The 13,178-nt window shown below is 28.1% G+C and overlaps 1 protein-coding gene and 1 long non-coding RNA gene across 2 annotated transcripts in view; one reads left to right on the top strand and one right to left on the bottom strand.

Annotated features, from left to right (window-relative positions):
• Window positions 1-13,178, bottom strand: part of LOC139425706 (uncharacterized) — a 148,800-nt gene that overhangs the window by 57,488 nt on the left and 78,134 nt on the right. The window lies entirely within an intron of this gene.
• The window catches only part of LOC107441955 (cytochrome P450 4c3), an 89,267-nt gene that overhangs the window by 39,716 nt on the left and 36,373 nt on the right, over window positions 1-13,178 (top strand). The window contains exon 2 of the mRNA XM_071181412.2: window positions 11,648-11,760. Within this exon, the coding sequence (XP_071037513.2) occupies window positions 11,648-11,760 (113 nt within the window). The remainder of the gene's footprint in view (window positions 1-11,647; window positions 11,761-13,178) is intronic.

The raw sequence follows: 13,178 nt of genomic DNA, 5'->3' as shown, positions 1-13,178 counted from the left end.
ATTATATATTCGAATTAAAGTAGTATTTGAATCAAAGTATTTTTAATGAATTTGCTTTTGTCAATTTGAATGAATGATAAATTTCATTTTTTTTTCTTTCGGTATAAAGGAATTTCTAATCGATAAAAGAAGCAATGTTTCAGCTTTTCTTCATGCATAAATGTGAAAAAACTACTAGTTCAATGGTTAATAACATAATCTGTTTTTAAATCGAGGCATGATAAGACAATGATGTTAAGAAAAATTAAATTTGCATTAAAATTTATTAAACAATGCTATTTTTATGAACATTCTCATTATCATTTTTGATGGATAAATACATTTTCTTTTTTTGCATCAGATAAAAAAAACTAAAAGAAAATTACAACAAAATTAAATAAAAGTATTGATAAATTACTGTATTTTTCTACATAGGCTATAACTCTAAGCTGCACGCATTTGATTCTGATATTTTTTAATTTCATTAATATTTTTTTATTCATCATTAGTTAATTATGACCTCAGCTATAAGCTGTTGTTTCTCTAATATTGTAATTTTTTCAAAAGATTTGAATCCAATTAAATTGTTTAAATATTTACAGATTTATTTGGTAACCATTTTTTATTTCCAATCTTACACTCAATTTTAATTTTCTTATTATGAACAACTTGATCTCTTCATATGGTATCAAGTTTTTTCAACGCAGTGTCATAATATAAATACAGTGAAACCCCGATTTTACGTTTTCTGTCGGACTAGCGATAAAAAACGCTCGAAGCGGAATAACGTAAAATCGGGGTAAAGAAAAATCTATGCATATTTTTAAAAATTGACACCTACCAGTTAAATTAATGGAAAAAATGAGTAATCTTTACTTGCTTTTCATTTTTAGCTACAATTTTGTATACAGCTCGTTCAATACTAACAATTTTTTGCAAATTTGCTTCTTGATTTACATTTGCAAGTAAAACTTGTTTTAGAGTTTTTATGCTTTGTATTGCTTGATCAGCTGCTGGCACGTCTTCTGTTATTTCAACTTCATCGTCATCAGCTCTATCGTCGGAATCAGGTATTAAATCACTTATGGAAGGGATTTCTGAAGTAATGATGTCTGTGTCACAGTCGATGCATGCATCATCGACTTCCAGAAGATCCTCAACTTCAGACACGCAACTTTCTTCTTCTTCCAAAACAACAGCGCTCTCCTCCTCCGATATTGAAAATCCTGCTTTATTGAATTCATTGATAATGCACTTTCGGTCGACACTGTCCCAAGCTGAAGATATCAGACAAAGAGCCTCAAGAACCTAAGTTTTTGCTTTAGAAGCATCCTGAAAGTCACCAGAATCAAGAAACATTAAGAGATTTTCTAACCAGTTGCTTCCGGTAACTCTCTTTAAATGATCGTATAGTTCCTAAATCCAGTGGTTGAAGTTTGCTCGTACAGTTAGCTGAAAAAAACTCTATTCGAACGTTTTTCAATTTAAGGTTTAAATGAGCAGTGCATTGGTCTAGGAATAAAATTATGCTGCGCTTTTGAAAACTCATTTTCTTATCCAGTTTTCGAAGTAAATATTTAAATAATGCTTGCGTCATCCATGCTTTTTTGTTTGAATCGTAATTGGTAGGAAAACTTTTGATATTTTTGAAACACCGTGGTTTCTCTGCTCTACCGAACAAAAGAGACGCTAACTTTTGGCTTCCATCGGCATTTGCACAGAGCAAAACAGTCAAGCGCATTTTTGAAAGCGTTCTTCCATGGCAATTTTCACATTTAATTGTCAATGCCTTCTTTGGCAATAGGTTGAAAAACAATCCCGTTTCGTCATTAAATATGTCACTTGGATTATAGCCCTTTAATAAATTTGGCAGAGTTTCTTCTTTCCACTGTTGCACAGTTGTCATATCCACACTATCTGATTCGCAACCGATAGATTTGAAGCATAAATTGTTCATTTTTTTTTAATCGATCGATCCAGCCATTTGATGCACTGAAGCCTTGGAGTTTAAGCCCTTCAGCAATTTCAAGCACCTTTTCTCTCAGGATGGATCCATTTATAGGAATCTTTGCTGCTCTGTCTTCCTTAATCCAGTTCATTAAAAAAATTTCTAACTCATCATATGGAGATGTTTTTAAGGTTTTTCTCTTCTTGGCAATTTTCCGAGTTTTTCAGCGTTTAGTTCTACTGAAGCTTCTTGCTTTAAAATCATTTGCAAAGTTGAATAAGCAATACCCAAAGATTTAGCAAGATCAACTTTAGTGCCATGAAATTCTTTAGCTTTTTCAACCATTTCTGCCTTTTCGACCAGAGAAAAGCATTTTCGTTTCGACATCTTCTTTCGAGGAAAGAACACGAAGACTAGGGTTTCGAAAATGGGAAAAAATGCTATAGCTTTCAAACTCAAACAAAACCGACTGAAAATCTCATTTGGTATGCTAGCACGGAAAAATGAGTAAAACCATTTTAAATCGAATAAAAAAAATTTTTTGATCTGTTTGTAGAAAAACGCATCAAGCGGGATTTTCATAAAAGGTGTAACGCAAAATCCGAGATTTTTTAACATTATCGGTATAGGCAATTTTCACGGATCAGCAGAAAATGACGTAAGAAGCGGGATAACGTACGAAACGGACAACGTAAAATCGGGGTTCCACTGTATTATCAATAGGCAGCTTTGGCTCTAGCTCTTTTTGGTCACCAACCCTCAAAACTGTCACGCAAACATTGTTTCCTTATGATAAGCATATTTATACAACAAAATTAATAATTGTGTTGAAGTAAGTTGTGTAAGCACAAATTTGGTGTCACAAATTTAATTAACGATTCTACTGCCTTAAAAGTTTTTACCAAATCAGTTTGTTTGATGGTTATCATCGCAACTCATTATTACAATTTTGAGTTTTAATTTCTATTTAATTTTTGGCTATAATTAAAACTCGTTAAATGTTTTTGAAAGAGAATATTTAGTATTAGTGTAAAATATTATTTCCTCAGAATATTTAACAAATTTTTAATTATTAATTTTGCTGTATAAATTATCTGGTGAGAGTTTTACATGAAACTTATTATAAAATTTAATATTATACTCTTTTACTTTTTAATTATAAAACTGTAAGTAATAAAGATACTGTTTCAAAAACGTTTATCATTTATATCATAAGATGTTGTACAATAAAAAAAATATCAAAAGCTTACATTTTAATAAATAAAAAATTATTTAAAATAATTATCCAAATAAGAAAATGAAAAAAACTTAATAATAGCAGAGAACTACAGCTTAGAAAGGATAATAAATAAATAAATATTGCACGTAAATAACGTTAAATAAAGGATGCAGACACTATAAAGAACAAGTTTTACTATTAGTAATCTGGCGAACTATTTTATAATTGGGTATACTATAGCCTACGTCACAGGTTGTGTTATTCTTACTAAATTTAACCCATGAACGGCATTTTCTGCGAGCCAAACTTCAAGCCACAAATAAACAAACGAAGTGTTTGATCGTTTAAATAGCTGCTAGCCAGATTTTATTGCATTATAAAGAAAAGTAATTGATATTCGATTTTTGATTAATAATTGATTTATGTAGATAGTGGCATAGAATTTAGCATTGCGTCATGGTAAATGTTATTCCTACTAAGTGGAAGTAGTTGTGTTTCTTTTATATTATACCCAATTATGAGTTTACAGTTACAAGAATTTTTATAGGTTAAGTAAAGAAGCTTCAAGTGGAAAGATTATTAGGATTCGAAACTTTTAGTTAAATTACAATCTTTTTAGAGAAAAAGTTAGCGGAAATTTAAATGTCAAGTTTTTGGGTAAATATTGATTTTCGCCGATTTTGCCATTCGTTATTTTTGGATCAGAATGTACGTCACTCACACTAAATTATTATCATATTTTAACTCAAAATTAATTTACCAAAAAAAAGTGAGGGTTGGCATAGCCTGGGAGTTCTGATTATTCTCATATATATTTACTATCATACTTACTAGTTCACATGTCGAAAAAATTTTGTCCAGAATTAGGAGCTTAAGAATATTTTCCCAAAACCGAACATAATTTTAAATTTCAAAAGTGCCCCTATGTCATTTCGGAGAAGAGGAAGTTGTTTGACTTTTTTGCATTAAATATTCCAGTTTTTTTTTTTTTTTCATCAAGACTATATTTTATGAAATATAACAATATGTTGTAGTTCTTATGCACACAGCGGATCAAATTAGTATGAAAAATCTGCAATTTGGATGTATTATCCGTAAAATCCATTTTTACCATAAAATATTATACCGTGAATTTTACATAAATATTTATTTAATTAGAGTAATTCAGTTATTTTACGGGGATTATTACAGTAAAATGTATGGTATATCAGATTTTTCGTTCCGTAAGATGTTTTGATAACCACGGATTTTTACGATAAAAAAGCACCCGCACCTTAAGTGTTTTGGTACTTTTTACTGTAATTCGATCCGGAATTTTTTACAGTGTATACGAAGCCATATTTACTGGTTTGCCATATTTACTCGTCAAATGACGCCATGATTAGTGGTAAAATATAATCATTTAGAAATAAAAAAATACAAGACACTAAAATAGATAAAACGTAAGAATAGAGGCTAAATACAAAAATACATCAGACAGAGTCAGTGTACTTCAACGAATCAAGTGCAAAATTAAAGTATTGCGTAATTAAGAATATTAAAAGTTTTTAACATAAGAAAATAACGAATAGTATAATAATTTAAGAGTGTTATAGATAAAATTTCGCTTACCATTATAAATGAAAAAGTGTGCTATGCAAGCACACAAAGCTTCCTAAATTTTATAAAAGTCTAAAATTGGAAATTATCTGAGAAAACGTGAACAATACGGGATAATCAATTGACACTAGCAGCCTGGAAATGATTGAAATATTACGAATAAAGTTTTGTATTCTATGAACGTTGTATTTTTTATTACCTCAGTACAAGAAATTACAAGCACATAACATCAACGAGAATAAAAACAAAGTGAACAGACACATTGATAAATGAGCCGTTCAGAAGCCAATGCGGTGAAGTCCATTTTTTAATATTTTCTGATTTTTTAATATTTTCTGATTTTTGGAAATTTTGATGAAATAAATAATAATCTTCTTAGTTATTAAAGGATTTACTCGTTGGTTACTTTTTCTAGGTTAGACAGCCCTTTTTTTAATAGCTTCTGAATATATTGTATAATAATTTCAGAAGCCATTGTGAAGAAGTCCACCTTTTATCAATATTTTTTTACATAAACTTTGAAATAAAAATTAAATTCTTCTTCTTCTTTCGATATTTGTTGGTAACAGTGAAAAACAAGAAATTCAAAGCAACCAGGGTTGCCAGACGTAGTATTTTTAATACTACGGTAGTATTTTTTCACCAAAAAAAGGGGTATGGTATTTTTTGTAGTATTTTTTTAAAATGTGGTATTTTAAGTTTTTATTTTTTTTAAATTTTATTTATTTTATTTTCATTTCCTAAAACAAAGAAAAATGCCACTCTAGTTTTGAAGTAAAAAGCAATTTCTGAAGTAATCCAACAGTTTATTTTCTATTAGTCATTTTCTATTAGTTGTTATGATGAATAAACATAAAACTTATGACAATAAATGTTATTTTATTATTTTTACATACATTTCTTATCTTTTTCAGCTGCCAAAAGGTATAAGTCCTAAAATTTTTAAGATGCTGTCATTATTTCAATAAATACTTACGTTTTTATTTACACATCCTGTACATATCTTGCTTTTTTGCAGAGTTTACACCTCGAAATAAGACTTTATACACTTTTCTAATTAAATTAATAAACCAAGAATTTTAAAAATTAATGTATCAAAAAACATTAATTTTCTCAATTTTTGTGTTTTGGACTTAACCGCATTGGCTTCTGAGCGACTCATAATATTCTTCAAAAAATAAGTAATGAATTTAGAAAAACTTTCTACTTCGCTAATTCTGGATAAAAGGATTTCTTTAAATATTTATTAGCCATTTATTCATTTTCAATTTCCATATTTTCTTTAAATATTTTATAAGGAGAAATGTGAAAATGTCTAACTTGTCATGAGTATTAATCTGTTGAAAAAATGTACTGATTTGTTCTGCAATAAATAATAGCTTAACTATATTTAAAAACTGTGCAAATTTTTCGGGGTTACTTTAAAAGTACTTCAAAATTTTTTTACCGAACATCACGAAGTTAAAGCAGTGCGAAAAGTTTTTGGAATTGGACTAAATGTTCTGCTCATTTATAGTTGTATAGTTAAAATTGTGGTGATGTTCAGTTCATCACCACACACATTTAAGATAAGAATAAAAATGAAATAACAATTAAAAATAATATTCTCTTAAGTAAGAGAACAAGATCATTAGAATGATCACTATTTGCAAGGTGTTAAAATTATTGTTACAAATTTTGTTAAGGGAATACAAATAAGGGAGTACAAATAAAGTTACAAATTTTGTTCCAGGAAAGCATTCACTCCAATTAATAATACCTAAAAATTTAACATGAAATTATACAATATGAAGCTGCACTGCTAATTAATAAAAAATATAAAAAAATAATTATGGGGGTGATAGAAAATTTTATAATATAACTTAGCTGTTGAGGATCCTCATCTTTTTGTATCTTGACCTCAGCTCTCTAAAACCATGTGTGCCCCTGCCTTTTCTCTCACCTCCTCTAACCAAGCCCCCAAAGCCTACTCAACTCTTATTGGCTGTTACCACCATCACAAAATAAGTAGGGCTATACTTGCAATTTCTTTTATTTTTATTTTTGGCTGAATTATTTAAGGGCAGAAAAGGGCAGGTGAAAACTTATGAAAGAGAAACTAAAACTTTAAAGTAATTATAGCAGTGCAGCAAAGATAAAAGTAACAAAACATCATAAAAGCAATACCACAAAATAAATTAATTAAAAGGGACTTTTCTACAAATGATTGAAATAAAATTAAATAATAAAATTTAAAAACAATTATTGCCTAATAATTTTTGAAACCTTAGAATCTGACAATAAAATTAGTTTCGAATAACTGAATACATTGTATTTAAATTTCCTGACAAGTGAAAGCATTATCTATTAAAACCAACACCTTTTACCTCGCATGAAAAGCTAACAGACAGTAATTGTCAATGTTTTGTTTCTCAAGCATTGACAAGCAGAAAATAGTTACATAGCAAGGCAAACCAACTCATATTTATTCTCAACTAATTAAAATAGTTTTTTTTTTTTTTTTAATTTTCGTCTAAATCAAAATTAAGTTATTTTTAGTACTAATTCAAAGATTATTCTAAGTGGCAAATTCTAAAATAAACACTATATATCTTGAATGGAATTTTTAATTAACGGCCTATGATGAGATAAAAAAAGTCATATATTGATAATAGTTTAATTAAAGTTTACTGAATAATTATAATGTTGTTGTTGTTTTTAATGTCACTTACCAAGCCTGCTTGGTGAAATCAAGAAAAATTTAAGGCACATGGTGCGCTTCTTGTGTTTTGTGGCGCCATCTATGGCTAAGAATAAGACCCCAGCCAAACATTCGTCACAGCCCGTTTATAGGGCGAACCCACTCATATATCCATTTATTCATCCACAAATCGCAATTTTGACCTAAATCAGAGAACGATCATTCTCTCAGTACCCCAGAGATATAATTTGTTATGGGAACATGGAAGACTTAGTGAGCCGACAAATTTAAAGTGCATCAGTCGCCATTTACTGCATTGGAAGTCTTCGGCAGGCGGAGATCGAACTCACGTCCTCTTGGACATGGAACCAACTCCCTCTCAACCAGGCTATCCCGTCTTAATAATATAACAATAAAAAGAATAATGTTTAATCAGTGTGACTTTTTGCTAAAATTCCTCATTCGTAAACGCTTCTTACGCGGACGTAAGCAATTCTTTCATGGACCACTGGTTTCACGGTTCCCAATTATTTTGGTCCATGTAACTTTAAATGATTAATCTTCTTTTGACGGAACCCAAGACTTAGTAAATAAGCTTCATTAGCAATTGTGAATAGATTAATCAAAGAATTATTTTGAAAATATTTAATGAATGTATAAAATATGAATTATTTTTAATCGTTTTATCAGTCTTAAAGTTGGGTTTTATGTCAGAAAGTTGAAGTAACAGGTCTGGAGAGCCATCAAGTCTATTTAATAATTTGATTTTAGAATGCTGAAGTATGATTTTCGGTGAAATAAAAAGGAAAAACGGCGAAAATAAATCTCGGGAGTGATTATCAGCGAAACATATTTATCTACTACTTTTTTTTATTTCATGCGAAATACTGATGCATTTTTTCATAAATTGTATTATTATTTTCATTCCCCATTTAAGATATTGTTATTAGAAAATACATTTTTTAATTTTACTTTTATTTCTTCACAAGGATTCTTAATTAAATAATTTCATGGAAGTAACGGAAGCATTTAAATAATGGATATTTAATTAATCTAAATTTAATTACAGGTTTCTAAAATCGCTCAAAGGTTTTTACCTAATGCACTTACAAATTCCGCCTCATTATTCTTTGTCAGTGTTATTTTTTTCAGTTCTTGAGAGATTGCACGATGTTTAGTGCGTGATATCTAACAAACGATGTTGAAAATATGGTTTCCTTTAACACGCACATTAATTTTAAATTGCTTATTAAAACAGCAAGAAAAATTCACATTACTTAAAAGTATTTTAAATCTTTATTTTACACCCTGCAAAATTTCAGAATGTGCAAAAAATAAGAAGTCGATGTTAAATGCATAAATTAAAGGTAGTTTCATACTTAAGTTACAAGCTTTGTGAGCAAGATACACTCCTGTTTTTTGAAACACCACTCACTGTCCATAGTTTAATAAATTCGAGCAATTTATAAAAACCAGCATGAAAATGAATTCAATGCTTTTCTTACGTTATTGGAGATTTAACACACACGTGCCACCTGCCGGGCAACATGTAGGGTAAAAAAAATATTTCTCTTAGCAACTGTTTATTTGTATTAAGCAGGCGTCGAGTAAATTAACATAAGTGATTTCATCTCTCTCCTGAATTGTAATTGTAAAATTTGTGTCAAAAGAGTAGCTCAAGAGCTTCATCATTTTTCAATTTTATCTTGCTTTTGTTAAGATTAAAAAGAGCAAACAAAGCAAAGGGCAAATAAAGACAAATCAAGGGTAAAGGTTACCTGCGAGCAGTAGGTAATTGCTCCTCGTAAAAGGGCGTGTCTGAAAATGAATATGACTCTCTCTATATGAAGTGTTAAAGGTTATACTTGATATAGATATTTCTTCAGTCATGTATTTCATATGTGGAATTTTTTGTTTGTGTGCTCGTATTATATTCAATAAAGCAAATGTTTCAATTATATGTTATGTTATTTTAACTTATTCAATTTTAATTATTGAATTTTAATTTTAATAATTTAATTTTAATAATTAAATTTTAATTATTGAATTTTAATTTTAATAATTTAATTTTACATATTGAATTATAATTTTAATAATTTAATTTTAATTATTGAATTTTAATTTTAATAATTTAATTTTAATAATTTAATTTTAATTATTTAATTTTAATAATTTAATTTTAATAATTTAATTTTCATTATTTAATTTTAATTTTAATAATTTAATTTTAATAATTTAATTTTAATAATTTAATTTTAATAATTTAATTTTAATTATTTAATTTTAATTATTTAATTTTAATAATTTAATTTTAATAATTTAATTTTAATTATTTAATTTTAATTATTTAATTTCAATAATTTAATTTTAATAATTTAATTTTAATTATTTAATTTTAATAATTTAATTTTAATAATTTAATTTTAATAATTTAATTTTAATAATTTAATTTTAATTTAGTTTATGTTATTTTAATTTCACTTTTATGATACATTAATTATATCAGTGTTCAATGATATTTCTTTTTTTATCACTGGAAATTAAAATCAAAAATCTGTACAGACGTGCAGCTATTTTGATGCTTTAAATAAGTATCTTTATTGGTATTTAGACATAGAGGTTAGTTATGATAAAAAAAATCCAACTTTCTTGTAATGAATTTTTATTTATGTAACTTAGACAATATTATTGTAACCAGCGTTGAACAGCGAGGTCAATATTGAGTTTACGACTAATTTTAAATTCGTAACCTTGTAATTTTGTTCCTAGTCCAGAAGACAAAGGAGCTCCTGAATCAAGCATTGGGACAAACTAAACTTTGTGAAGGACTTTTTGGTGGAACTAACCTGCATTTGGTTTTCATAAAAAGAAAAATACCACAAAACCCTTCAGCAGTTAACCCAACCGCAAGGAGATTTTGAACCATGATCCATAAATCACCGAAGAAATTTTACGTCAGCACTGTGGTCAATGCGAGCCTTATCGAATTCGTATCAATCAGCCGCAGCTGGGATTCGAACCTGGGATCAACTCTTCGGGTGGCGAACGTTCCATCCTCGGAGCCACCGTGACTCAATTTAATAATATATTTATTAAGCCAGTAAGATTCATTGCTAATTAAAAAAATGCAATTGATTTTTAAAAAAAAAACCCGAAGTAAAAAATGACTTTTATGGCATTAGAAATTTAAAAGATGACACTAGGATTTTCAAATTGTTCTAATTCATGTCTTTATATAATTATTTTCATGCTTATGAATTGATTTAGTAAGAATAAGCTTTTTAAAAAATAGTCAATAAAAAAATAATCCAACTAAATTAATGTTTTAAAGCTATGCACATTCTTGAAGCTGATTTTCTTTTCTCTTTTATTTAACAAACCATTTATGTTAAAAAACGTATTTTCCTGTGCTGTTATTTAAACTTTTTTCTTACATTACCTTTCAGTGCTAAAATAACATTTTTAAAGTTCTATTTTTGGTTAGATGCAAAAATTGTTTTTTCTCATGAATACATGCTTAGTGTCGGTATTTAAGTGAGAAAAATATGGATATATATTCCTGGCATTTATCAGAGACTATGTCAATACACTGTGAGAATTTTCATTCTAAAATAATGATAAAGTATCCACACCAGCCTTTCTATCTGATTAGCCATAAAGTTTGCGGTAAAAACCCTTTTTTACCGTTATGGTTTTGAAATCGTTTGTAACTGGAATGGTTATAAAACCATAGATACAGAACGATTTGGTTTTTTAACCATTTACAACTAGCATGGCTTCAAAACAATAAAAAAGAAATTAAACTGGACATAGAAGATCGGCTTTTTCTTAGGTAATGGGCATTGTAGAGAGCTGGAATGTGGGTCTTGTTGGTGCGATAAGATCTTGGTTGGTTAACCGTATTAGGCGAAAGCAGTAAACAACCATTTTTCTCACAGTTAATAGTTTGAATACCCCTTTATTTATGGTTATTTGATGGTTTTGCTTAAATATGGCGAAATAACAATTAAATAAATTGTTATTTAACCATTTTTTCAGAGGAATGTCTAACAGTGTACTGGCAGAATATCGGCGCTTGCCAGAAAAAGTTCTTTTTCCTAACCAATAATAAATAAATGCAAAATGCAATAAATGCAAAATACAATTTTTCATGAAAAATAATACTATAATTTATTTTATTTCCTACCATTTTCTGATCAGTTATTTTTTCTCTCTGTTTCAGTTTCTTTTCAATTTTTGTGTGGTGTTGCACATATTTATGATAAGGAAAGGCTTCTAAGGTTTTGGTTTGGACTCAAGCCAGTTGTATTGTTTTACAAACCAGAAACAGTTGAGGTAAGTAATATTTGTTTTCGAAAAGTATTTAATCAAGTTTATTAAAAACAGAAAAATTGTGAGAAAATACATGCGTGGATAAAGAAAAAAAAAACACAGCACACAGCAGGAAAAAAAGGCGATCTAAATGGGATATATCACGGTCGTTATTCATTAACAAAATATATAGTTAAAAATTTAAGATTAAAATATGTAAAAATTTCATTCTAGCAAATTAACTCTCCGTGCTGCACAATTGAACTGAAGTCTCCTTATTTTCTCATTTGGAATCTATATCTTCTTTTACAAACTTTTTTTCAATCTATCATTTGGAAATTTAAAACTTACTACACGGAGAACAAAATTCGAGTGAAATTACCCTACTGTATGCTTATTATATTTCAGGTAAAAAAAAAATATCTCAATTCTGTTTAATGAAACCAAAATATACGGTATTTAAACCATTCATTTTGTAATTTTCCCGTTCATATGGTAACGGCTTACCGGAAATACAGGTTTTCAAAATCATAGTTTTCTAACCACTCTTTCCGTAAAAATTACAAAACTGCAAAGTGAATTTAACCGAATAAATAACTTTCATGCCATGTTTTAAGTCATCATGATAAAATTAAGAAATTATACCATATTTAAATTTTTTTTATCACATACTATTTAATCGTTCCTTATTGGTAACTTTACCAAAATCATTACCTATGCAGTCCGGAAAAAAATGCCTCCAGGACACGGTATTTATATCAAAGTATTAATGTATGTGTTTTAATACTATCTGTATCATCTTATACCTATGTTGCTCTGTCGATAACTTTCTTTGGTATTAGAAGTTTATTCAAATGGTTTAGTCTGAAATTGAAAATAAACATTTTCTTGTAATTTTTTTTTCAAAAAACACAGCATCAGTTTTAAAGAGAAAAAGCATTTTATTTTAAAGCGAAAAAGGAATAATTTTTTAAAAAAAGTTTGAAAACTAATAATAAATTATGCATAAAAAGTAAGTGGTTCATTTAATATTTAGCTAAAATGACTGCCATCTACATAATAATTTTTCGAAAATAAATAAAGAAATCTTACACATTTACATTTGTACATTTACGTATACAGGTGTACATTTTTAAATATTTTTCTCTAAGTATTTATACTATATGTATCAGCTTATATCTATGTTGCTCAATCGATAACTTTCCTTGGTATCAAAAATTTATTCAGATGTTGTAATCTGAAATTTAAGATAAACATTTTCTTGTAATTTTCAAAAACACTGCATCAGACTTAAAGGGAAAAAATATTTTATTTTAAATTAGAAAGAATTAATTTTGAAAAAAAGCAAGTAAAAGTCTGAAAACTAATAATAAATTACGTTTAAAAAACAAGTTATTCAGTTAATATTTAGCTAAGATTACTGCCATGTAAACGATAATTAT

Source organism: Parasteatoda tepidariorum, chromosome 8, assembly GCF_982258835.1.
Source record: "Parasteatoda tepidariorum strain Cologne lab strain chromosome 8, Ptep-v5.0, whole genome shotgun sequence".
Classification (NCBI taxonomy): Eukaryota; Metazoa; Arthropoda; class Arachnida; order Araneae; family Theridiidae; genus Parasteatoda; species Parasteatoda tepidariorum.
This window is presented reverse-complemented; position numbering and strand designations above follow the sequence as displayed.